Source organism: Rana temporaria, chromosome 11 (genome assembly GCF_905171775.1).
Source record: "Rana temporaria chromosome 11, aRanTem1.1, whole genome shotgun sequence".
Lineage (NCBI taxonomy): Eukaryota > Metazoa > Chordata > Amphibia > Anura > Ranidae > Rana > Rana temporaria.
In genome coordinates, this window is record NC_053499.1 from 25,714,409 (window position 1) to 25,741,701 (window position 27,293).

The following is a 27,293-nucleotide window of genomic DNA, read 5'->3' on the forward strand; positions in this document are numbered from 1 at the left end:
TTAACCCCTTCCATACAGGGCACTTATACACCTTCCCGCCCAGACCAATTTTTAGCTTTCAGCGCTGTTGCACTTTGAATGACAATTGCGCGGTCATGCTACACTGTACCCAAACTAAATTTTTATCATTTTGTACCCACAAATAGAGATTTATTTTGGTGGTATTTGATCACCTCTGGGATATTTATTTTCTGCAAAAAAAATAAAAAAAATGACCGAAAAGTTTAGAAAAAAAAAGTTTTTTTTGTTTGTTATACAACATTGTAAATAAGTATGTTTTTCTCCTTCACCGATGGGCACTGATGGTACTGCACTGACGGGCACTGATAAGGCGGCACTGATGGGCACCGATGAGGTGGCACTGATGTGGTGGCATTGATGGGCACTAATATGCGGTACTGATGGGCGGCACGGATCGGCGGCATGGATAGGCTTGGATAGGCGGCACAGATAGGTGGCACGGATAGGCGGCATGGATGGGCACTGATAGGTGGCATGGATGGGCACTGATAGGTGGCATGGATGGGCACTGATAGGTGGCACGGATGGGCATAGATGGGCACTATTGTATGTGTTGTACTAATGGATGCCAATCAGTGCCAAACAATGCCTGCCAATCAGTGATGCCCATTGTGGGCACTGATTGGCATCCATTGCGGCACTGATTGGCATCCATTTTTTGTGTCCTCCTCATCCCTGGTGGTCTAGGGTGGCATCCTTCTTTTTTTTTTTCTTTTTTTTATCCCTGGCCATCCCTGGTGGTCCAGTGGGCATCCTCGGGGGGGAGGGGGGGCTGTGCTGATAATCGATCAGCACAAACCCCCCCCCCTACACAGGAGCAGCCGATCGGCTCTCCTCTACTCACGTCTGACAGACGCGAGTGAGGAAAAGCCGATCACCGGCTTTTCCTATTTACATCGTGATCAGCCGTGATTGGACACGGCTGATCACGTGGTAAAGAGTCTCCGTGAGAGACTCTTTACCTTGATTGGTGTTGCGGGGTGTCAGCCCCCGGGGGCGTGCAGCAGCTCAGAATCCTGAGGACGTCATATGACGTCCAGTCAGGATTCTACAACCACTTTGCCGACGTCAATATGTCATTGGCGGGCGGCAAGTGGTTAAAGACCACCAAAAGAAAATTCTATCTGTCGCTAAAAAAAACCCAAAAAACTTTAGTTTGGGTACAGTGTTGCATCACCGTGCAATTGTCATTCAAACTGTGATAGTGCTAAAAGAAGAAAATTGGCCTGGGCAGAAAGGGGGTAAAAGTGCCCAGTAGACAAGTCGTTAAGGAGAACCTTCCCATGGTTGTTAAAGATCAGATTGAAAAATGACAGCCTGGACTCCATGGTCCATTGGTTGCCAAACTGAGATGAAACCTCTACTACCAAAGTTACATGGGACCCGAGATACTAAGATAGGAGGCAGAGAGACGGTATGCTATGCACTAGCTCATTATGCCTTTGTCTAGCAGGTCTTTTTTTTTTTACGGTTTACAACCACTTTATCCCAAAAAGGAAAAAAAAATGCTGAGCCAAGCTGAAGGAAGGAAGGGGAGGAATCTGTTGTCCGTTTGGCAATGACACTTTTATTAGCATGCCGATAGCTCTGGGTGATCTCTGAGTACAGGGAGAGATATGTGTTGGGGGTCAGTGAAAAATGGAACATGGTACACTCTAGGACAGGGGTAGGCAACCTGGGGCCCTCCAGCTGTTGTACAACTACAAGTCCCATCATGCCTCTGGGAGTAATTGTAACTGCCAGCCTTGCAATGCCTGATGGGAAATGTAGTTCCACAACAGCTGCAGGGCCCCAGGTTGCCTACCCCTGCTCTTGGAAGTTTGAGATAGAAATGTTTAGGAGGTGTAGCTGCTATATATATATATATATATATAATATATATATATATATAATATTCACAGGTATGTGGTGTTTTTTTTATTTTTTTAAAGGGTGCATTTTATTGTTGGCTATTTATTAGCTTGCACAGCCATATAGCAATACATTATTCAAGGCAATAATCCATTACATACAAGTAATTTTGTCTGCATGTACAAAAAAAGATACAATACTAATGCATTAAGATGAAAAACATTTTGCATTTCTTTACAATGACGTCGGCGGGAACCCTCCCTCCCTCCGGGTGGACGTCATATGACGTCCTGGGCTTCCCGGGTGGCTATGGGGCGAGCGCCCACCCAGTGGCCGCGATGTCCGCCGAGCACCCGCGAGTTGCCCGCAATCACGGCAGGAACATGGATCTGTGTGTGTAAACGCAAAGATCCGTGTCCTGTCAGAGGAGAGGAGACCGATGTTGTGTTCCCAGAACACCGATCGGTCTCCTCCCCTTGTGAATCCCCTCCCCCTAAAGTTAGAATCACTCACTAGGGAACATATTAACCCCTTCAGCGCACCCTAGTGTTAACCCCTTCCCTGCCAGTCACATTTACACAGTAATCAGTGCAGTTTTATAGCACTAATCGCTGTATAAATGTGATTGGTCCCAAAAACGTGTCAAAAGTGTCCGATGTGTCTGTTGCAATGTCGCGGTCACAATTAAAAAAAAATTGCAGATCGCCGCCATTGCTAGTAAAAAAAAAAAAAAAAAAAAACAATGCTATAATTCTATCCCCTATTTTGTAGGCGCTATGGCCCAGATTCTCAACCGAGATACGCCGTCGTATCTCTGCGTTGAGCCGTCGTATCTATGCGACTGATTCTTAGAATCAGTTCCGCATAGATATCCATTGTATCTTACGCCGTCGGATCTAAACTGCATTTTTTTTTTTGACCACCAGGTGTCGCTTCCGTCGAATTCCGCATCGAGTATGCAAATTAGCTAGATACGCGAATTCCCGAACGTATGCGCGGCCGACGCAGTAAATTTACAACGTTTACGTTAGGTTTTCCCGGCGTAAAGTTGCCCCTGCTATATGAGGGGCAACCAATGTTAAGTATGGGCATCGTTCCCGCGTCAAAATGTATACATTTTACGTAATTAGCGTAAATGAGATACGTTAAGCCCACCCAAATTTACTCCATTCTACGAGAATCTGGGCCATAGCCTTTAGAATATAGACAGTTGATAAAGAGCTAATAGGTTCCCTTGTTTTGCCCATTTATTTGTTAAGCTTTAGTTCTTCTCATTAAAGTGCCATAAAACCTTGATGATTAACAAACACATGGGCAGAGCAGAGAGACCATGGGGTCTTTTATTTACAATCAGTAGTTTAAAGGGCAATTTAAATAAATGTGCCTCTCCAAATGCGTGAAACTTCCCCCCATTCAAATGTAATTAAACGCTTTGTCTTTGAAGAGGTCTATTTGACTAAACGGCCCTTTAAATATTGACTGTAGATGAGGCCTTTGTGTGTCTCTCTGTTCTGCCCATTTATATGTTAATGCTTTAGTGTAAGGACATTAACATGCTGTATTTAAGCCTAGTACACACGGAACGAATGTCGGGTGGCATCGGCCAGTCTTCTGTCGAGAAATGCCCCCCATCGAATGATGCCCGGGACGAACGGCGCATGCGCCGTACGTCATAGCACAACAGTTAGAATTTCCGATCAGCTGGGATGACGTAACCATGGCGCAAAAATCTCGATTGGGAGATACCATTTCAAAAGCACAATTTAACCTCTTTCCCACCGGGCTTGTTTTTCAGATTCGGTGTTTACGAGACTAAAACAGTTTTTTTTGCTAGAAAATTACTTAAAACCCCCCAAACATTATATATATATTTTTTTTTTTCTAACACCCTAGAGAATAAAATGGCAGTCATTGCAATACTTTTTGTCACACCGTATTTGTGCAGCGGTCTTACAAGCGCACTTTTTTTGGAAAAAAATCACTTTTTTGAATTAAAAAATAAGACGACAATAAATTTTGCCCAATTTTTTTATATATTGTGAAAGATAATGTTACGCCGAGTAAAATGATACCCAACATGTCGCGCTTAAAAATTGCGCCCGCTCGTGGCATGACGTCAAACTTTTACCCTTAAAAATCTCGATAGGCGACGTTTAATAAATTCTACAGGTTGCATTTTTTGAGTTAGAGTAGGTCTAGGGCTAGAATTATTGCTCTCGCTCTAACGATCGCGGCGATACCTCACTTGTGTGGTTTGAACACAGTTTTCATATGCGGGCGCTACTTGCGTATGTGTGCGGGAGCTCGTCGGGACGGGGCGCTTTAAAAAAACAATTTTTTGGTTTTCTCATTTATTTTTATTTAGTTAATTTTTTACACTGAAATAAAAAAAAAATTGATCACTTTTATTCCTATTACAAGGAATGTAAACATCCCTTGTAATAGAAAAAAGCATGACAGGTCCTCTTAAATATGAGATCTGGGGTCAAAAAGACCTCAGATCTCATATTTAGACTTAAAGCGGGAGTTCACCCATTTATTTATTTTTTTACCTTCTCCCTTTAGATTCCTGCTCGTTTTGTCTAGGGGAATCGGCTAGTTGTTTTAAAATATGAGCTGTACTTACCGTTTTCCAGATGCATCCTCTCCGTCGCTTCCGGGTATGGGTCTTCGGGAGCGGGCGTTCCTTCTTGATTGACAGTCTTCCGAGAGGCTTCCGACGGTCGCATCCATCGCGTCACTCGTAGCCGAAAGAAGCCGAACGTCGGTGCGGCTCTATACTGCGCCTGCGCACCGACGTTCGGCTTCTTTCGGAAAATCGTGACGCGATGGATGCGACCGTTGGAAGCCTCTCAGAAGACTGTCAATCAAGAAGGAACGCCCATTCCCGCAGCCCATACCCGGAAGCGACGGAGAAGATGCATCTCGTAAACGGTAAGTACGGATCATATTTTAAAACAACTAGCCGATTCCCCTAGACAAAACGAGCATCCATCTAAGGGGGAAATGTGTTCTCCATGGGTGAACCTCCGCTTTAAATGCAAAATAAAATAAAATAAATTGAAACTGTAATTTTTTCAAATGACAAAAAAAAATGTTTCTTTAAGACGCTGGGCGGGACTGACGTTTTGACGTCACTTCCGCCCAGCAGAGCTATGGGGACGGGTAAAGGACATTTTTCCCTCACTCGCACCCCCAGTCAGCTGCCGAACAGACCCGATCGCCTCCGCCGCTACCGACGGCTCCGGTAAGCGGCGGGAGGGGGGGGCCCTCTCCCGCCACGATAACGGCGATCTTGCGGCGAATGCGCCGCGGAGACCGCCGTTATCATGTACAGCACCGCCCACTGAAGAGATGGATATCTCGGTTGTGGCAGCAGCTGCTGCCGTTACCGAGATATCCATCTTTAAAAAGAGGACGTCGGGGGGCGTGGCCTGGACATGACCGAGTGAGGCTGCTAGTTAGCTGAGCTCCCGGCCTGAAACCCCCTTTTATCGGCCTAAATATCTTAAAACTCGGCATGCAATCTGCCAAGAAGAGCGGATCCAAATCGTCTACCCGCGTGACCCGTTCTGGAGCAACTGCGGGAGATCTACACGATTTTTTCCAACCCAGACCGCAGAGGCCTACTGGGGCAGGAACGGTAGCAGCAGCAACACGAGGCGCACCGGACGAAGTACCGCCCGAGGAATTGGAGCGGGGACTGTGGACCTTTAACCCGACTGACCCAACCATACCTGCAGAGCCACGATCGGCGCCGGCGTCCCCGGAGCGGCTCATGGCGTCCCCGACCCCCTCTCAGGGTGAACCGACGGTGGAGCAAGACATCCGCGCCCTTTTGCAGGCCCTACCCACGCGGTCGGATATTGAGGCCATTATCCTGCGGCTGGAGGAGACGCATCGCCGCGATTTTCAGGAAGTCCGGGCGGAGGTCTCCACACTCACGGAAAGAGTGACCACGGGCGAATCGTCTCTGGCTGACCTGGAGCGGAGGGTCTCGGGCCTGGAGCGGGCGCGAGACCAGCACCGAGACACGGCGATCGCCCTGCAGCTCCACCTGGAGGACGTGGAGGACAGAAGTCGCCGCAACAATCTGAGGATCCGCGGGGTCCCGGAGACGGTAGGAGCGGAGGCCCTGGATGGAAGGCTGCAGGGCCTATTCCGAGAGATCCTGGGGGAGCCGGCGGAGGAAGTAGAGGTGGACCGCGCGCACAGGGCCCTAGGCCCGAGAAATCCAGAACAGGACAGGCCTAGAGATGTGGTGTGCAGACTGCTGCGCTACGCGCAGAAGGAACGGATCCTCCGTATGGCGTGGGAGCGTGGAGAGGTCGCAGTGGAGGGGGCCCAGGTGAAGATACTACCTGACCTGTCAAGAGCAACGCTGCGCCGCAGGGCGATGCTGAAGCCCGTGCTGGAGCTGGCCAAGGAAAGCGGATTCACATACAGGTGGGGATACCCTCTGTCAGCTACATTCCGAAAGGAAGGCCGAGCCTACACCCTGCAGACACCGGCGGACCTCCACGGCCTATTCTTGTTCCTGGGAGCGGACCGGATTCCAGTGCCGGACTGGCTACAGTTGATGCCAAGACCGGCCGGGAGATCGGGCCCCTCCGGTGCTGGGGTCCCATACCCACCTCGCCAGCAGAGACAGGGCAGGGGGAGACGGAGAGCCCCCTCAGGAGGAGGTCAGCGCGACTGAACTGTGAGTAGGCCTTGGGCCGCAACCCGCTATCCATACTTTGTTCTCACCCCCCCCCTGTTAATGTAACTTTGCCGCACAACACTGCCCCGTGCCCCGGAAGGGGCTCCTCACTTTAAGGCCCGGAGGGTCGCCTGGTGACTGTACCGAGCTCTCACCCCTGCAAGACCACCCTTCAAAAGCCGGGAGCGGACGCCATGCAGAATTAACGTGAGAAACCTCACCCCGGCAGCGGCCAGACACCAACATTCCCAAGTGGGGAGGGGGAGGGGGATGGCAACTAAAACGGATTGCCCCGTCCAGAAACCAAGCACCATGTTAATATGGGGTCCTGGGTCATATGATATCCGCAAACCGGGGTGGGGAACGATGTCGGCGGGGGGCCGCCCCGGCCTACTCATTGTTAGGGGACACCCCAAGTGAAAACAGGCCAGAACCCACAACCTGACGGTTACCTAGCCAAGCGGGGGTAGTCACCCCGCGATGCTGAGGGAGGGGGATCCGTGGGCCCTGCACTGGTGAGAGAACCACATCAGGCACACGGGGGACGCAGCCCCTCTTATAGGGGGAGGGGGATGGCTACCTATTAGATCCCAGGCCAACTTATGGTGATGGTTGTTTCTCCAGCACAAGTGAGCCCACCGTCGTTGGATGCCCCACTCGGACCTGGAGACGTTTCCTTAAATAATATGGTGGATTGTACCCAGAGTGATGACACTGGATGGGATGAACCGTTACTTAATGAGGCAGGCGGTATATTAGAGCACTACATGTTGAGGCCCAAAAGGGATGTTGCTCGGACACACAGGACATGGGGAGGGGGGGGGGGGGTGGCGGGCCAGGCCCTTGGGAAGCTGTTATCCTGAATGCTACTGTATCCATGTTGGGGTGGGGATCGTCCCCCATGTTGGGGGTTGGGAATGCTGTTGCTGCTTCCTGTCTGTTTATAAGTTTATAAGTTTATAAGTAATTGTATATTCAGATTTCATGATGCTCTGCATAATTAGACCTCTCTTCTACCAACTACATTAAATAACATATTAAATAGATTGTAATGCCCTGCATCGCTCATCATTGCAGGCCGAGGGAGGGGGGATAGGGCCCGGGAGCTCGTCTCGCTGGGCTTGTCTATCCACCTACCCACATAGGCCTACACTCGATTCCCAGTCCAGGACTGGCGAGTGTTATAGCCGTTTGGGCTAATTTAGACACTTTTTCTCTTGCCGCACACTCTAGTGCAGGCCTCCTAACTTAATTCTCTTCTCTCCGCTGTATCTACGCGGCGGATTTTCTTTTCTACCTATTCCCTCTCCTTTCTGCTCTCCCTCCTCTGAGGGCCACGACCTTGACCTTACCCCCCCCTCCTCCCCTAACCCCGATCTGCGAGAATGGATACGCTAACGGTAGTGTCACTAAATGCCAAGGGATTGAATATCCCTGAAAAAAGGAGAATGCTCCTACATGACATGCGCCGGATGAGGGCGGACGTGGTCCTACTCCAGGAGACACATTTCAGAGACAACAGTCTCCCTATACTAAAGAATAGGTTCTATCCTATAGTCTACCACTCTCAGTACACGGAGGCAAAGTCTAGAGGGGTATCCATCCTTATATCAGCCAGGGTCCCGTGGACACTAGAGGGGATGAAAACGGACCCGGAGGGCCGCTCGCTGTTCCTAAAGGGACGCATAGGACAGACACAAGTAACAATTGCAAACCTCTACGCCCCTAACGACCGACAAGACAGGTTTCTCGCGGGAAGACTGACCCAACTGACACGCTTTATGACAGGACAACTGATTATAGGAGGTGATTTTAACATCCCCCTGATCCCACTGGAGGATACCTCCGCTGGGCGTTCGGCTCTGTCGGTGGACCTCCGTAAACGAGTGCACGCAACGCTCCATGAACATCAACTGGTGGATGTTTGGCGCCTGACTCACCCGGGCGAGAAGGATTACACCTTCTTCTCGAAGCCCCATCAATCCTACTCAAGGATCGACATGTTCCTGATTCCTCACCGGCACCTATCGGCGGTTAAAAAAACCTCGATAGGTAACATCACATGGTCGGACCACGCGCCGATACAATTGGTCTACGGCCTGACAGACGCCCTGACTGACCGAAGACACCCATGGAGACTAAACGAGAGCCTACTGCAAGACAAAGACACTATGACAGAGGTGGTAAGGGAGGTGGGACACTACTTCAACACAAACACCACCGAGGACAGTGATCCGGGGGTGGTGTGGGAGGCCCACAAGGCAGTTGTTAGAGGGATCCTTATTAAGAACGGGTCGCGGTTGAAGAAGCAGAGAACGGAACAACTTAATGTATTGCTTCAGAAGCTACAATCCCTTGAAGCACAACATAAACAGACTCAAACGGCACAGATAACATCTGATCTGAATACCACCCGCGGTCATATAACAGACCTACTGCGACACAAGGCCAAAGCGGCGATGCAGATTTGCAGGCGTACAATTTACGAGTCGGGTAATAAATGTGGGAGGATGCTAGCCCGAGCGCTCCACTCACAGAAATTGGCGTCGTACATACCGCACATTACCACACGAAAGGGAGAGAGGGTGTCTGTCCCTCAGCAAATCTCCAATGAATTCAAAGACTTTTACCGAGACTTATACAATCTCCCCCCCACATCCCCGACCTCAATAACGGACCGAACCCTGAACTACATCTCCGACTCCCGAATGCCGAAGCTGAAACCTGAGGTGAGAGAGCTGCTGGAAGAACCAATCACTATGATGGAACTCCAGACGGCTTTGAAATCCACCAAGCCTGGCAAGGCCCCGGGCCCGGATGGTCTCACGGTTCCCTATTACAGGACCCTGCTCCCATCATTGGGAGATAGACTGCTACACTTGTTCAATACGGTGGGCGCGGGTGGAAAGTTCCACTCCTCCACCCTTCAAGCCCAAATTGCGGTGATACACAAGGAGGGAAAGGACCCAGGTCAGTGCGGAAGTTACCGCCCCATATCACTCCTAAATTCAGATATTAAATTATTCACCAAGATAGTGGCCACGCGAATCCAACGGCACCTCCCAGACCTAATACACCTTGATCAGGTGGGCTTTGTACCGACTAGGGAGGCCAGAGACAACACGACCAAAGCCCTGAACCTCCTACACGTCACCAGCACTACCAAGACGCCTGCAGTGTTTGTAGGGACGGATGCCGAGAAGGCGTTCGACCGAGTGAACTGGCAATTCATGTTTGCAACGCTCAGGCACATAGGAATGGGACAGAGGATGATGGGCTGGATAGGAGCAGCTTATGTAGACCCCTCGGCCAGGGTACGGGCTAATAGCACTACATCGGACCCTTTCCCGATCTCGAACGGGACCAGACAGGGTTGCCCGCTGTCACCTTTGCTCTTTGCCCTAACACTTGAACCCTTCCTACAGCATGTCAGGCAGAACCCTGGCATCACGGGAATAGTTATAGGTAATTGTCAACACAAAGTCTCAGCCTACGCTGATGACATGCTGTTCTCCCTGACAAACCCAACATCCTCGCTGGCAAATCTCCTACGAGAATTTGACGCATACGGTAGGCTTTCCAACCTAAAAATTAATATGACCAAATCTGAAGCGATGGCAGTGGGGATCCCCCAAGCGCATTTACAGACCCTTAAACAACACTTTAGTCTGAAATGGACTAGCACAGCCCTGACATATCTCGGGACCCGCATACCGCCCAAGGTAGCTGACATCTTCAAGCTTAACTTCCCCCCACTACTCCAAAAGGTACAGAAACAGCTAGATCAGTGGACCATGGGCCTTCACTCATGGTTTGGGAGGTGTAGTATCCTTAAAATGACGGTACTACCTAAATTTACGTATCTCCTACAGGCCCTCCCTATACATATGCCGGCCGCCTATTTTAGACGAGTCCAGTCTATGCTTGGGACATTCCTGTGGGCGGGCAAACATCCCAGAGTTAGCAGGTCTATACTTACCATGCCCAAAAACTACGGGGGCCTCGCGGCGCCAAATGTTAGGATGTACTACTATGCGGCCCAGCTAAATCGACTGGTAGACTGGTGCCGCCATGGACAGACTAAGCTTTGGCCGCGGATGGAGCAGGCACAATGCGACGTACAGCTGAGGTCTGCCCCGTGGTGCCAAGATATGAAACCAAGCGACGTAAACAGTCACCCACTCATTAGTAACACTATCAAGGTATGTTCTGGGCTGTTGGCGCGGTTTCGCCTATCCTCGGATGCCTCCCCCCTACGCCCGATTTTGGGCAACCCATCCTTTACACCAGGCCTGACAGACCCCGGGTTTCGCGTATTGAGAGACTCGGGTCTGTTCCAGGCCTCACACTTTAGTGACGCAGGACGCTGGAAAACGGTGGCTGAGATTATGGACCCTACGGGCCAATATAGACTAGATTTCCTGAGAACTGGACAGCTGAGTCATTTCCTACGAACGCTAACACCACCCTCCGAAGTTGGACGTGTACTCACGCCCTTGGAGGAGATATGCTCGGAGTCGGAACCGTTACCACACGCTCTATCGATGATGCACGCGATTTTGATTACACCGTCGGAAGATTACCGGATCCCGAGCCTGGGTAAATGGGAAAGGGATCTGGAATGCCACTTTACGCCGGCTCAGACGCAAAAAATAATTAGATTCACACACAAGTCGTCGATATGTGCAAAAACACAGGAGACAAACTTTAAGTTGCTGACGAGATGGTACAGGACCCCAGACCTAATACACCGTCTGTTTCCGTCGGTGCCGGACACCTGCTGGAGGTGTCAGGCAGACAGGGGCACCCTACTGCACATATTCTGGTCTTGCCCACGCCTACAAACGTACTGGAGCGAAATTAGGCGAATAACGCAAATGTTCTCGGATCGTACGGTCCCGAATGCTCCGGCGTATTTTCTATTACACGTGAACGATACCCCAGCTCGGATATACAAGAAATCGATCGTTCGCCACCTACTGAACGCGGCGAAGGCATGCATACCACTCTGTTGGCGATCCCCACACCCACCGACGGTTGCCTTGTGGATACAGAAGGTGGACGACATCAACACGATGGAAGACTTGATACTGACAAAACAAGACAAGACTGAACTGTACACTCAGACGTGGAGATTGTGGAACTCTTTTAAGTACTCTGAAGAGGGCCAAGCCCTCAGGGGCAACCCCTAGAGGGTGACGATCAGTGACTGGACGGGTCGACAAACGAACGGTCAGAAAAAACTCCTGGAGAGGGCCACTGAAGCCCGACGGTAGCCCAGACTCGAGTAGGCCATTCTCGCGACTCCCCCCCCCCCACCCCCCTCCCTTCTTCCCACCCTACCCTCCCCCTTCTAGTACAGCTCCTCCGCTGTACAACCTTATCTTTCTACTCTCTAGCTGCTTTCTGTGCGACTTTTGCACTCTACTCTCTCGCGCTCTTTAACTTACTGACACTTAGAAAACGGAAAATGGGGAGAGCTGTGTCCGCTGGATCACACTAACATGTCACGCCCCATCGGCTCTGGACTCTAGCCGGGAGTTGAGCGGGGGCGGAGCTGGTGGGGAAATAGGGGTGGGAGTCCGGGGGGACACACCCGGGTAAGATGACCTATATATTAATGCCAGGTATTATCCCCGCAAAGCTGTCCTCTCCGGTATCTCAAATTTCTGTTTTTTTTTCATTTATTCAACTTCTCTGAGTATGATGATACAATGACTGTAATGTTTCTGTTGTGGTTCATGTGGACCAGTTTCTTGCTGTGTATAAATAAACAATTTAAAAAAAAAAAAAAAAAAAAAAAGAGGACGTCTTTTTACCATGGGGCGGTGGTCAAGAGGTTAAACCTATACAAACAGCGGGGGGAGACTGTAGTTCTCAGATTCTGCATCGCTGCTGCTGAAGGGCAGCTAGTGGCTGTGTTGAAGGGCTGGTTTTGTCTGTGTTGCAACCCACCCTTTAACAAAGGCAAAACTGGCCGTTCAACACAGCAAACCCGCCCCTGCAACACAGACAAAACCAGACCATCGGCATACTGTAAAGCCACCCCGCAACAGCGAGGCACATTCTGAGAACTACGCCCCCCCCTGCTGTTTGTATAGGTTTAAATTGTGCCTTTGAAATGGTATCTGCCATTGAGCGATACCTCCTACTATGTGCACTGTCACGTCACTCCAGCTGATCGGCAACTCGGCTGGAGTTTGGCTCCATCCTGCGCATGCGCGGGCACTATTTAACGGGACGCACTTCTTGACAGAACACTGTCTTCCTTCAAAGGGTCATGGCCCGAAAAAGGTCTGACTATCGGCAATCTCAGCCAAAGGCTTGGCGCGCTTACCGGTGAGTTCTGATGGGGGGCTGTCACCCTGTCGGAACACAATAGAGCAGCAGAGGAGATGGCTGTACTGACATCAGATAGTACAGCATTTATTGTCGGGATGACGTGGTGCCTGGACTGATATCCACGACGTCAGCAGAGAGTGTACTTCAGCCTGCTGTCTGCTGAAAACAGTTCACACGAGTGCAAAACGATCTGCAAGCCTGTGATCCAGAGCAGAAGTCCAACCAAACAAGCTTTGGCCGGACTTCTCCTTTAATGGATATGCCTAGCCCAAGGCTTCTGGAAGTCGGGTGTAAGTTCCTGCTACTCTTTCAGATGTAGACTGGTTGTATGATAAAAATGACCCTGGAATCTGAATAATTTACTGTTTTTTCAGATTTTCAAGATGAGACTACACAAGAAAAAAGTTACCCACGTGGAATTTAACCCTCAGTGTGACTGGCTTCTGGCCACAGCCTCTGTGGATCAAACAGTTAAGCTCTGGGACTTGAGGAACATCAAGGACAAGTCCAGCTGCTTGTATACACTGCCTCACACACGTGGAGTCAACTCTGGTATGGCCTGTTTATCGGGAAATAAAGTGTCATTAAACCAACATCATAATAAAAACTATCAGCAAATGCTGTGTTTCACGCTGTTCATACTCGCTCATTCACTGAGTTTTTTGTTTTCTGGATTCTGCAAAAAAAACCTGGTTGATCCTGCTGTTCTTTCTCCTCCTTCTGTCAAAGCCCCCCCTGCAGTGGTGGATTTTGCAGAGCAGTGTTGGCAGCTCTGCACATGCTCAGTTTTCTACTTTCAATAGATTTTTATTAAAAAAATGTGGCCCGGATTCACGTAGGAGATACGACGGCGTATGTCCAGATACGCCGTCGTATCTCTGAGTCTGAGGCGTCGTATCTTGGCGCCTGATTCAAAGAATCAGATACGCCAGAATTTGTATAAGATACGACCAGCGTAAGTCTCCTACGCCGTCGTATCTTAACTGCATATTTACGCTGGCCGCTAGGGGCGTGTACGCTGATTTACGCCTAGAATATGTAAATCAGCTAGATACACCAATTCACGAACGTACGCCCGGCCGTCGCATTACAGATACGTCGTTTACGTTAGGCTTTTTCTGGCGTAAAGTTAGCCCTGCTATATGTGGCGCAGCCAATGTTAAGTATGGACGTCGGGCCAGCGTCGAATTTTCCGTCGATTTCGTCGTTTGCGTAAGTCGTTCGCGAATAGGGCTGTGCGTCATTTACGTTCACGTCGAAAGCATTGGCTTTTTGCGGGTTAATTTGGAGCATGCGCACTGGGATACTTTCACGGACGGCGCATGCGCCGTTCGTAAAAAGCGCCATTTACGTGGGCTCACAATACATTAGCATAAAACACGCCCACATGTTCCATATTTGAATTAGGCGGGCTTACGCCGGCCTATTTACGCTACACCGCCGCAACTTTGCTTTGAGAATACTGCACTTGCCTGTCAAAGTTGCGGAGGTGTAGCGTAAATGGGATACGTTACGCCTGCTCGCAAATACGCGCTCCCTACGAGAATCTGGCCCTGTAAGTTTAAAACAAAAAGGGTATTTTTTGAACACGTGCTCAGTTTTCTGTGAGTTTCTATGCAGAGTCAAACATGGGCGTATACACAGTAGTAAATGACAGCCCACTCCCTCCCCCCTCCTCCGTGGTCACTAACCAGCTAAATACAATGGGGGGTGGGATATTACATCTTGATGGAGGCTTCACCTCCCTCTTATTCATTAACATTAAAGAGGAAGTAAACCCAAAGAAAAAAAAAATTGCCAAAAAAAAAAAACTGCAAGACAAAGGCATAATGAGCTAGTATGCATAGCATATTAGCTCATTATGAATTCCTTACCTCAGATCGAAGCCCCCGCAGCTGTCCTAGTCTCCCCCTCTGGCTGCCAACATGTTGCCCGGGGCTTGCTTCCGGGTATCGTGGCTCTGGCGCTGTGATTGGCCGGAGCCGCTATGACGTCGCTCCCACGCATGTGCGCGGGAGCCGCCGGTAATGGCACACAGACTGAAGCAGCGGCACATAGGTGCCATTGCTTCAGTTTGCCCCATTGCACTTGTGCAGATTACATTGGCACATACAGGGGATATCTCTTAAACCGTTCATGTTTAGGAGATATCCTGGGTAGCTACAGGTACGTTTTTAATATAGGCTTACCTGTAGCACAAAGTTGTTTTCAACCACTTTAAGGCTCGTGTTGGAGGGGTGTGACCGTCGGGGATCCTACTACATCGTGTTATTGCCAAAAATAAAATAAAGATTTAATTTTAAAATATATATTTGTATGACCATTAACAGTTTATTGATATTATTTATTTTAATGCTGTATCCCAAAGGCTGTTGTGCTTTTCATAAAAAATAAAAATAAAAAATGTGACCAGTAGTAGAGGACTAGAAGCTCTTCCTGCCTGTGTTTCCCTGCAGACAGGCTGGGAAAGAGCTGGGTCATGTGACGGATGTATATCGATTAGGAAAAAGGTACTTGGGTGTTTTATTAATTAAAATACTTGTGCCATCATCCATATACAGAAATAAAAGGGATACTGTAAACTAAAGAGTGTGGGCCAGATTCTCGTAGGAGCGCGTATCTTTTTGCGGCGGCGTAACGTATCCGATTTACGTTACGCCTCCGCAACTTAGACGGGCAAGTGCTGTATTCTCAAAGCACTTGCTCCGTAAGTTGCGGTGGCGTAGCATAAATCGTCCGGCGTAAGCCCGCCTAATTCAAATTTGGGTCAGGGGGGCGTGTTTTATGTAAATGTACTGTGACCCGACGTGATTGACGTTTTTCCCGAATGGCGCATGCGCCGTCCGTGGAATTTCCCAGTGTGCATTGCTCCAAAGTACGTCATTTACGCCGCCGTAAATGACGTCCAGCCCCATTCACGGACGACTTACGCAAACGACGTAACTTTTTCAAATTTCGACACCGGAACGACAGCCATACTTAACATTGGTACGCCGCACTTACGCCACCATATAGCAGGGGTAACTATACGGCGGGAAAAGCCTAACGTAAACGGCGTAACTTTACTGCGTCGGCCGGGGGTACGTTCGGGAATTTGCGTATCTAGCTAATTTGCATACTCAATGCGGAATTCGACGGAAGCGCCACCTAGCGGCCAGCGTAAATATGCAGTTACGATCCGACGGTGTAACACAGTTACGCCAGTCGGATCTACGGGAAATCTATGCGTAACTGATTCTAAGAATCGGGCCCATAGATACGACCGCGCAACGCAGAGATACGACGGCGTATCTGGAGATACGCCGTCGTATCTCCCCTGAGAATCCGGGCCTGTATGTATGTTTAGTATCACTTTAAAATGTATCTAATTCCAAGAGCAAAAATGTATTATATCACCAGTGACTGACCCCTAGATGTGGTGGCTGCATTTGTTTTGTTTTTTTCTCGCTCAGCGATCCTGCGAGTAACACATTTCCTGTCCTAGGGTGACATCTACCCCCCCCCCCCCTTTTACTGAAATGTATGTATGAACACGAAAAGCTTCATAATTTACTTCTTTTTTGCAGCTTACTTCAGTCCATGTGATGGATCTAAACTTCTCACCACTGACCAGCACAGTGAAATCCGTGTGTACTCCTCCAGTGATTGGTCGAAGCCTCAGCGTATTATTCCTCATCCACATCGCCAGTTTCAGCATCTGACTGCCATTAAGGTTTGCAACCTTTTTTTAATTTTTGTTTTACATTAACCACATCCCTACCGCGTCATTGTAAAATGACGGCGGCAGGAACCCCTCCTCGATCTGGGTGGACGTCATATGACGTCCTGCGTTCCCGGCGATCTAGGGCCCGCGCGCCGCCGGCGACGTTCGTGACCTGGCGTGGGTGCCCGGCGGCCGCGATTGCCTGCGATTGTCGGTAATCACGGCAGGAGTGTGGATGTGTGTGTGTAAACACACAGATCCACCTCCTGTCAGCGGTCAGGAGACCAATGTGTGTTCCCAGTACAGAGGAACACACATCGGTCTCCTCCCCTTGAGAGTCCCCTCCCCCCTACAGTTAAAACACACCTTAGGGAACATATTAACCCCTTCAACGCCCCCTAGTGGTTAACCCCTTCCCTACCAGTCACATTTACACAGTAATCAATGCATATTTATAGCATTAATCGCTGTATAAATGTAAATGGTCCCAAAAACGTGTCAAAAGTGTCCGATGTGTTCGCCACGATGACAGTAAAAAAATCGCAAATCGCCGCCAATACTAGTAAAAAAAATTAATAAAATAAAAATGCCATAAATCTATCACCTATTTTGTAGACGCTATAACTTTTGCGCAAACCAATCTATGATTATTGCGATTTTTTTTTTTTCTTTTTTTTTTTTTTACCGAAAATATGTAGAAGAATACGTATCGGCCTAAACTGAGGGAAAAAAATGTTTTTTTTTAAAAAAATTGTGATATTTATTAAATAAAAAAGTAAAAAATATTTGTTTTAATTGTCCCTCTTTTGTTTATAGCGCAAAAAATAAAAACCGCAGAGATGATCAAATACCACCAAAAGAAAGCTCTATTTGTGGGAACAAAATGATAAAAAAATAGTTTGGGTACAGTGTAGCACGACCGCGCAATTGTCATTCAAAGTGCGACAGTGCTGAAAGCTGAAAATTGGCTTGGGCAGGAAGGTGCATAAGTGCCCGGTATGGAAGTGGTTAAACACTTATTAAAAGTAAAAAAATAAAAAAAACTCTCCGATGTTGTAATTTCGTTTCACCACCAGATGTCCTCAGACTTTTGGGGGTTAAAGCATGCCCAGGGCATACTTTGTGTGTAGGGTGTTGTGGAGCTGCCCCCTGAAGGGGTGTCACCATGGCCCCCTTGACTTGCAGCATAATAATGCAGAGAGTGGTGTTGATGTCATTGAACATGTTTATGCATCATTGATGACTGCTAACTGATGGAGATCATCAGGAGAGGACCCTGTGCATCCTATGACTGGTATAAAGGCTTCAGAAATATTTAAAGGTTATTTCCACATTTGCAGTAAAAAAAAAAAAAAACACCTGTATGTTTTTTTTTTTTTTTTTTTTTTTAAACCCGCACTTCTCTTTTAAAAATCCTTACAGGTATGCTGTGTGAATGGGAACACAATCCTACTCCCCTAGGTGGATGCAGCATTGGTCTGTCCACTGCCGCCTCTTTGACTGATAAACCAAGCGATGAAAGGCCGCTGATCACTCATTCCTCGCAGTTCAGTGAGAAAAAAGCCAGGAACTGTCAGTCACCAACTCTCTGCATTGCCCCTCCAGCTCTCACTGGAACACCGGGCTGTGGAGGGGGACAGGAACAACTGGTTCAGTCTCCCAGTGGCATGCTGATCCAGCTGCTGATCAGACATCTGGGTGGATACTGACATTATTGTTGGGATCCCTGTAGAGCAGTGATGGCGAACCTTGGCATACCAGATGTTTTGAAACTACATTTCCCATGATGCTCATGCACTCTGCGGTGTAGTTGAGCATTATGGGAAATGTAGTTCCAAAACCTCTGGGGTGCCAAAGCTCACCATCACTGCTGTAGAGCCTGGACCAGCTCCCTGACATCAGCTGACAGCGGACTTTAGCCCGCTGTCGACTGAATCTGGATCACAGGAGCACAGAAATAAGTGAACTCCTATGATCCCATAGGGGCAGTGATGGCGAACCTTGGCACCCCAGATGTTTTGGAACTACATTTCCCATGATGCTCAACTTCACTGCAGTGTAGTGGAGCATCATGGGAAATGTAGTTCCAAAACATCTGGGGTGCCAAGGTTCGCCATCACTGCCCTAGGGTAAGTAGGGCAGAAGAGCTTTAGCTTTACTTCTCCTTTTAATCAAGTAAAAAGGTAACCAAAAAATTTGAAACGTTTTAAAGTAGACTTTATCTTTGTCAGGAATTATACTTTAAGTGTAAAATAATATATAAATAGTGCGTGGAAATACAACTGGGGGTGTGGCCTATAGAGTAGAGATGGGCGTGTATCGAAAGCCAGCTTTTTTTTCGGGTTTTGAATAGGTTGGGTTACAGAACCTTTCTGTTCTTTATTGCATTCTGTGTCCCAGCTTCTGATTAAGGATGAGCTCTGGCGTGTTCGCACAATCTACACGCAGAGCCCGCCAGGAAGTCGGAACCGAGCTGCGCTACTCACAGGCAGGGAGACAGTGTCCCGATGCTCGGCTGCAGAGATCGGAAATGTCTCCCTGCCTGTGATTAGCGCAGCGCAGACTTCCTGGCGAGCTCTGCACATGGACTGTGCGAACACGCCGGAGCTCATCATTACCTCTGATATATTCTGATGACCACTTTCATTGAGAATAAAATTGAGGTAAAATCCAAAATTTTGCATTGCATTAAGAGCAGGAACAATTTCCGTAAGACCCCATTCACACCAGTTGCTGCATTGTCATGGGCGGGATCACCGCACTGTACATTAGTTATATTATTTAATTTAACAAACTTTATTGAAATGTCACACAGGCATTTCATAAAGTTCAATTGGCTGCTTTGCACTGTGCTGGACTGGAAAAAAAAGATGCTTGCAGTACTTTTATTTTTATTTGTTTTCAGCGCATTGGAGATGCAAACCACAGTAACTCTGTCACGCGGTGGGACTGCGCTGGTATATCCGCCCAACACAGTTCCCCCCGCATCTGGTGTGAATCAACCCTAAGGGATACGGACATAAAAAAAAAAAAATTAATAAAACCTGATGAGTTTTAACCATTCCCTGCTTCATCTAAAATGCTATGTCTGATTCTTTGCAAATTTGGATTTTGCACATAATTTTCTTTTAACCACTTCCCGACCGCCGCATGTATATGTACGTCCACAGAATGGCACGTACAGGCAAATGGGCGTACAGGTACGTCCTTGCCTTCTAGCGGGTAGGGGCTCCCGCGGGGAGTGATCCGGGACGACGGCGCGGCTATTCGTTTATAGCCGCTCCGTCGCGATCGCTCCCCGGAGCTGAAGAACGGGGAGAGCCGTATGTAAACACGGCTTCCCCGTGCTTCACTATGGCGCTGCATCGATCGAGTGATACCTTATATAGGGAGACTCGATCGATGACGTCAGACCTACAGCCACACCCCCCTACAGTTGTAAACACACACTAGGTGAACCCTAACTCCTACAGCGCCCCCTGTGGTTAACTCCCAAACTGCAACTGTCATTTTCACAATAAACAATGCAATTTAAATGTATTTTTTGCTGTGAAAATGACAATGGTCCCAAAAATGTGTCAAAATTGTCCGAAGTGTCCGCCATAATGTCGCAGTCACGAAAATAAATTGCTGATCGCCGCCATTAGTAGTAAAAAAAAATTAAATAATAAAAATGCAATAAAACTATCCCCTATTTTGTAAACGCTATAAATTTTGCGCAAACCAATCGATAAACGCCTATTGCGATTTTTTTTTACCAAAAATAGGTAGAAGAATACGTATCGGCCTAAACTGAGGAAAAAAAAATTTGTATATATGTTTTTGGGGGATATTTATTATAGCAAAAAGTAAAACATATTGAATTTTTTTCAAAATTGTCGCTCTATTTTTGTTTATAGCGCAAAAAATAAAAACCGCAGAGGTGATCAAATACCACCAAAAGAAAGCTCTATTTGTGGGGAAAAAAGGACGCCAATTTTGTTTGGGAGCCACGTCGCACGACCGCGCAATTGTCTGTTAAAGCGACGCAGTGCCGAATTGCAAAACCTGGCCTGGGCATTTAGCTGCCTAAAGGTCCGGGGCTTAAGTGGTTAAGAAGTTCAACAGATTTGTATTATTGGGGGGGGGGGGCTTTCCAGGGCCACCACACCTTCTGCAATAGCTTATAAATCTCTCCTGGAGTTTAATATGTTTATATGTTTTTTTTTCTTCTAATTTCAGGCCTCGTGGCATCCCCGTTATGACCTGATTGTAGCCGGACGATATCCAGATCCCCAGTTCCCGGGATACACTGCAGATGAGTTGCGCACGGTGGATGTGTTTGATGGGCAGACTGGCAATATAGTCTGCCAGCTTTATGACCCTTACGCCTCCGGGATCGTCTCTGTAAGATATATTCTCTTTACCATTATCCTCATCCTTGATTTATATGGTGCTGCCGGAAGGTTTAAAGTGTACCTGTGGTTTTAGAGTGGACAACGTACTTTTACGTTTCTGAAATCTGACTGGAGCTTCTCTTTTTAAAGTCAGCAGCTGACTTTCAGTAAACCGACACAGTTTTATTTTCACTGGTCTTCAGTCCTTGGCAGCAGCATCTTAACTGTGGGCACCTGGCTGTGGCAGCTTGCGGCTTCACAGCCAGCCGCCCACTGCAAGCCGTACTGTGCATTGCAGTCTTCTTGGACCTGTGATGTGTCCCAGAAGACTTTGGAGGAGGAGCTGAAGTGGGAGTGGACACCTGTCAAAACCCTTAAAAAAAAAAAAAAAAAAAAAAAGTACCCCCTTTGGATGAAGTTCCACTTTAAGGATTTGAAAGATGAAGTTAAACCGCTTGTTGATTGTAATGCACCTTTTTAAGTATCGTGCACAGTGCTTTATGCCGTGAGGATGTTAAGAAGTCAACGGAGAACTCAAAATGTGAACATCTGTGCATTCCTAGTTCTTAGACCCCACTGACAAGTAAGTCATGGAGGAAGGGCTCATTCACATCATCCTGCAAGCGAAAAAACACTTGTGTGCTTGTATGTGTTTTGTAGGGGGAATGAGATGCTTTGGTACAATGCATTGAACTGTTTACTTTTTTTTTTTTTTGTACTTTATTGAAATGTCACAAGAAGACATTTCATTCAGGTCTATGCACCAGATCTGAAATGAGGGGAAGCTCTGCTGATTTTATCATCCAATCATGTGCAAGCTAAAATGCTGTTTTTTACATGACAGGTGCACTTTATTTTTTTCTGCAAGCATTAACTCTACATGGTGGGGTGGGATTAACCTTCCTGAAGAGTCAGAAATGACTGGGATATAACTAATTGGATAGATTACTTCCTGTAACATATATTTCTGTGTAATACAATGCACAGGTTATGTCTAACCTCTTTACATTCTTTCTATTTTACTTGTAGCTCAATAAATTTAACCCAATGGGAGATCTGTTGGCATCAGGAATGGGTAAGCTTATTCTTTTTAGTTTGTGTCAAATTGTTGTAGCAAAAAATGTTTTTGCCAAGTACACACATGCACTTTGTTCTTCATGCCTCAGGCAATTTTTTTAAATAATAATTTTAAAATATTTTTTTTTAAAATAATAAACATATTATACACGCATGCTCTGCGCAATTTTTTTGCTTTTTACATATTGCCGCACACGCCGGCGTTTCTAGCACCAGACTTCCTCTGTACCTCTAAACTGAGGGCCTATAGGGGGCTTTTAGACCTATAGAAAATATAGGGTATTAAAGTTTGCTATTTCACAGCCACACGTAAGTTTAAGGTTTTGACATGTTGGGTATCTATTTACAACCTCGTCTTTAAAGCGGTGGTTCACCCTGCAGAACAACATTTTAGCATACAATTCGGCATTGTAGCGCGAGCTACAGTATGCCGGTCTTAATTTTTTTATCGCCGTACTCAGTGTAATCGTACATGGAAGATTGTGACTGCCCGCGGGGAATGGGCGTTCCTTTCAAGAGGGAGGGTGATTGACGGCCGGCTCTGGCACGTCACGCTCCCCGAAGACAGCCGGAGTAGGTCTCGGCTCTTCACGGCGCCTGCGCACAGACTATGCGCAGGCGCCGTGAAGAGCCAAGCCTATTTCGGCTATTTCCGGAGAAGCGTGACGCGCCAGTGCCGGCCGACAATCACCTTCCGTCTGGATTGGAACGCCCATTCCCCGTGGGCAGTCGGAATCTTCCATGTACGATTACACAGTGAGTACGGGGATAAAAAAATTAGGACCGGCATACTGTAGCTCGCGCTACAATGCCGAATTTTAGGCTAGAAGAATTTTTTTTTTTTTTTTTTTTAATTTTATAGGGTGAACCCCCGCTTTAATATTTTATCGGAAATTTAGTAATTTATTGTGTTTCTGTGCCCTAAAAATAACTTTAATGTATTTTGGAAAGCAATGATCATTTATTACACATGTCCATATGATCTCTCATCATTTAGAGGTCCATTACTGGTAGGACGCCTGTGTTCATTGAGGAGGGGGGGGCACATGGAGTCTTACTGGATCATGAGATTGTTTTATACCGTCACCTTTATGATTTTAGTTGTTAACCACTTCCATACCGGGCACTTATACACCTTCCCGCCCAGACCAATTTTTAGCTTTCAGTGCTGTTGCACTTTGAATGACAATTGCGCAGTCATGCTACACTGTACCCAAACGACATTTTTATCATTTTGTTCCCACAAATAGAGCTTTCTTTTGGTGGTATTTGATCACTTCTGGGATATTTATTTTCTGCAAAAAAAATAAATAAAAAATGACCGAAAATTTTGAAAAAACTTTTTTTTTTGTTTTGTTATAAAACATTGTAAATAAGTACGTTTTCTCCTTCACTGATGGTACTGCACTGACGGGCACTGATAAGGCGGCACTGATGGGCACCGATGAGGTGGCATTGATGGGCACTAATATGCGGCACGGCTGGGCACTGATAGGCGGCACGGCTGGGCACTGATAGGCGGCATGGGTGGGCATAGATGGGCACTATTGTATGTGTTGTACTAATTGCCAATCAGTGACAAACCATGCCTGCCAATCAGTGATGCCCATTGTGGGCACTGATTGGCATCCATTGCGGCACTGATTGGCATCCATTTTTTGTGTCCTCATCCCTGGTGGTCTAGGGTGGCATACCTTTATTTTTGTTAATCCCTGCTGGTCCAGTGGGCATCCCTGCTGGTCCAGTGGGCATCCCTGCTGGTCCAGTGGGCATCCTCGGGGGGGATGTGCTGATAATCGATCAGCACAAACCCCCCCCCCCCCCGTCACAGGAGCAGCCGATCGGCTCTCCTCTACTCGCGTCTGACAGACTCGAGTGAGGAAAAGCCGATTACCGGCTTTTCTTGTTTACATCGTGATCAGCCGTGATTGGACACGGCTGATCACGTGAGAGACTCTTTACCTAGATCGGTGTTGCGGGGTGTCAGACTGACACCCCGCAACAACGATCGCCGCGATGCACGCCGCAGCGGCTCAGAATCCTGAGGACGTCATATGACGTCCAGTCAGGATTCTACAACCACTTTGCCGACGTCAATTTGTCATTGGCGGGCGGCAAGTGGTTAATTAGCTCAAGTAATTTCTTTATTGTCAGTGTTATTTATATTGAGTTTTTAATGAGTACATCTCATGATTTTATGGGCATAACCCGCTTATTTATGTATTATTTTTTTGGTCAACACTTATTTATTATTATGGTTTGTTAGTCATTTTTTGAACTATAAGGTGCACCTTGTGACTATTTAAAGAGATAGGGCTCCTATGTTTAGCTCTTTGGTTATATTTGTTGTATTCAGGTATTAGTGTTGCTGTTTTAGACATTTTACACCATGCACAAGGCTCTTTCTTTTATTTCATTTTTTATAAACAATGTTTGGTTATAAGCTAGAGGTACAATAAATATCTATAGCTTGTTACCTACATTTTTCACTCTCCATCTCGAGGAGAGTGTTCACCAGGACAAATTGAGGGGTAAATCTCTCCAGCGAGGACACAGACAGAAATATAAAACTGGACAAAGGGTTTAACCTTTCTCTGCTCTATCTGAAACAAAAAACATTGCCTTTTATATACATTTTAAATTGTGAATCTACATAAAGGGGTCTTCAAACCTTCTAAACAATGGGTCAGTTTACTGTCCTTCAGACTTTGAGGGGGCCGGACTGTGGCCAGTGTGAGTAGAAAATTCCCTGGCGTCAATAGGAGGAATAGTGCCCCCATCGTTGGCATCAGTGGGAGGAATAGTGCCCCCATCGTTGGCATCAGTGGGAGGAATAGTGCCCCCATCGTTGGCATCAGTGGGAGGAATAGTGCCCCCATTGTTGGCATCAGTGGGAGGAATAGTGCCCCCATTGTTGGCATCAGTGGGAGGAATAGTGCCCCCATTGTTGGCATCAGTGGGAGGAATAGTGCCCCCATTGTTGGCATCAGTGGGAGGAATAGTGCCCCCATTGTTGGCATCAGTGGGAGGAATAGTGCCCCCATTGTTGGCATCAGTGGGAGGAATAGTGCCCCCATCGTTGGCATCAGTGGGAGGAATAGTGCCCCCATCGTTGGCATCAGTGGGAGGAATAGTGCCCCCATCGTTGGCATCAGTGGGGGGAATAGTGCCCCCATCGTTGGCATCAGTGGGAGGAATAGTGCCCCCATCGTTGGCATCAGTGGGAGGAATAGTGCCCCCATCGTTGGCATCAGTGGGAGGAATAGTGCCCCCATCGTTGGCATTAGTGGGAGGAATAGTGCCCCCATCGTTGGCATTAGTGGGAGGAATAGTGCCCCCATCGTTGGCATTAGTGGGAGGAATAGTGCCCCCATCGTTGGCATCAGTGGGAGGAATAGTGCCCCCATCGTTGGCATCAGTGGGAGGAATAGTGCCCCCATCGTTGACATCAGTGGGAGGAATAGTGCCCCATAGTTGGCGGCAGTGGGAAGAATACTGCCCCATAGTTGGCGTCAGTGAGCGGAATAATGCCCCATCGTTGGTGTCAGTGGAAGGAATAGTGCCCCATCATTGGTGTCTGTGGGGTGAGTAGGGCCCCAAGGGCCAGATAAAGGCAAGCAAAGAGCTGCAATTTGGAAATCACTGCTGTAAAGCATTGCCATAAGACAGGGGGGTCAAACTCAATTTCATTGTGGGCCGCATCAGCATTTTGACTGTTCTCAAAAGGGCCGGTTGTATCTGAAAGGTTAGGCGTCCAGCGCATCCCCCTCCCCTTACATAAAATGTCAAGAGCCACCCCACCATCAGAAGTTGAGTCCCCCACTCTCCCTTACATCAGTGTACCCCCCTTTCCTTATGCTGCTAAGGTGCGAGGGCCACATGAAATGGCCTGGAGGGCCGGATTCGGCCCGCGGGCCTTGTGTTTGACACCTGTGCCAACTGTGCCATAAGAGATACGTTCCAGTTCCTGACCCTGCAATGTTTTTTTTTTTTTCATTTCAGGTTTTAACATCTTGATCTGGAGTCGAGAGATTCTATTAATGATGAAGCAGGAGGAGATGATGAAGGCCTTACGGGCAAAGGGGATCCAAGTGGGGAGAAAAGATGATTCAAGCAGTAAATCCACAACTTCTGAAAAGGACAAATCTGAGAAGAAAAAATCTAGGACTGCTGCCAAAGAGTCAACGACCACACGAGGGAAAAACAAAGACAAATGAGCGGTCATGGAAGGCCTGGCCTATGGCATGACATTTCGCTGTGGCTGCAGTAACCAAACTCCTATAGTGCCTTATTGCACTGACCTCATCCAGCAGAGTGTATGGTTACATCCGGACGGGCATGTCCTGGTTGTGTTTTCTGAAGTTTACAGATTCCGTTCGCCCTGTCCTGATCTGCCTGTCCTATGTATGCAAAAAAAAACAAAAAAACCCCGGGCAGTGACCTCTTGCAGCATGGTACCCTCAGTATGGGAGCAATACCATGTATAGATGAGTAGGAAGGAAGCTGGAGGCACAACGTTGGCTTTGAACAGCACATCATGTAAATGACTGCTTTTTCTTTTAGGTGTTCTAAAAAATATTTTTGTCTTCCTCTGGCAGCTGTTACGATGGATTCCACATTGGGGCTTCTAGGTCAAATCGACATTCCTCATCTTCTGAACCCCAAGAGAAAATCTGGTGACCTTTTTTCTCTTGCCACTAAGTGGTCATCACCAGGAATAGGATGTGTCACTGGCTGATTAGTTGGTTTTGTGGGTTCTCTAGTAACAGTGCCAATTTCTTTTAGTTTGTAGGAATATTGGGACAGAGTTTGAAAGTCTGAGCGGAAGGACGAAGGCTTTGAATTATATGTGCATTTGGGAAATCCTATTGAGCCCTGGTTCACACTGGGTACGATTTGGAACGATTTGAGATGCGATTTGACATGTCAAATCGCATCTCAAATCGGCGGCAATTGTCGGCAATGGCACTGTCCTAATCAGTGCGACGCCGCATCTGCGATTTCAAAAAGTAGTTCCTGTACTACTTTTTGCGATTTCGGGCCGCGATTTACATTAAATTGCGGCCAAAATCGCAGCCGCGAAATCACGGTAAAATCGCGCATTTTACCGCGATTTTGAATTCGCAGCAGTGTGAACCTAGGCTAAAAACTAAAATCTGCGCTAAACATATGGGTTTGATTTACTAAGACTGGAGAGTGCAAAATCGGGAGCAGCTGTGCG

The 27,293-nt window shown here is 47.6% G+C and overlaps 1 protein-coding gene across 1 annotated transcript in view; it reads left to right on the plus strand.

Moving 5' to 3' along the window:
* DDB2 (damage specific DNA binding protein 2) overlaps positions 1-26,995 on the plus strand; it is a gene marked incomplete at its 5' end in the record, with an annotated part of 31,964 nt that extends 4,969 nt beyond the window's left edge. The window contains 5 exons of the mRNA XM_040328236.1: positions 13,291-13,468; positions 16,483-16,628; positions 20,841-21,005; positions 22,025-22,070; positions 26,075-26,995. Coding sequence (XP_040184170.1) covers positions 13,291-13,468; positions 16,483-16,628; positions 20,841-21,005; positions 22,025-22,070; positions 26,075-26,289 — 750 coding nt within the window. The remainder of the gene's footprint in view (positions 1-13,290; positions 13,469-16,482; positions 16,629-20,840; positions 21,006-22,024; positions 22,071-26,074) is intronic.
* Positions 26,996-27,293: the final 298 nt, after the last annotated feature.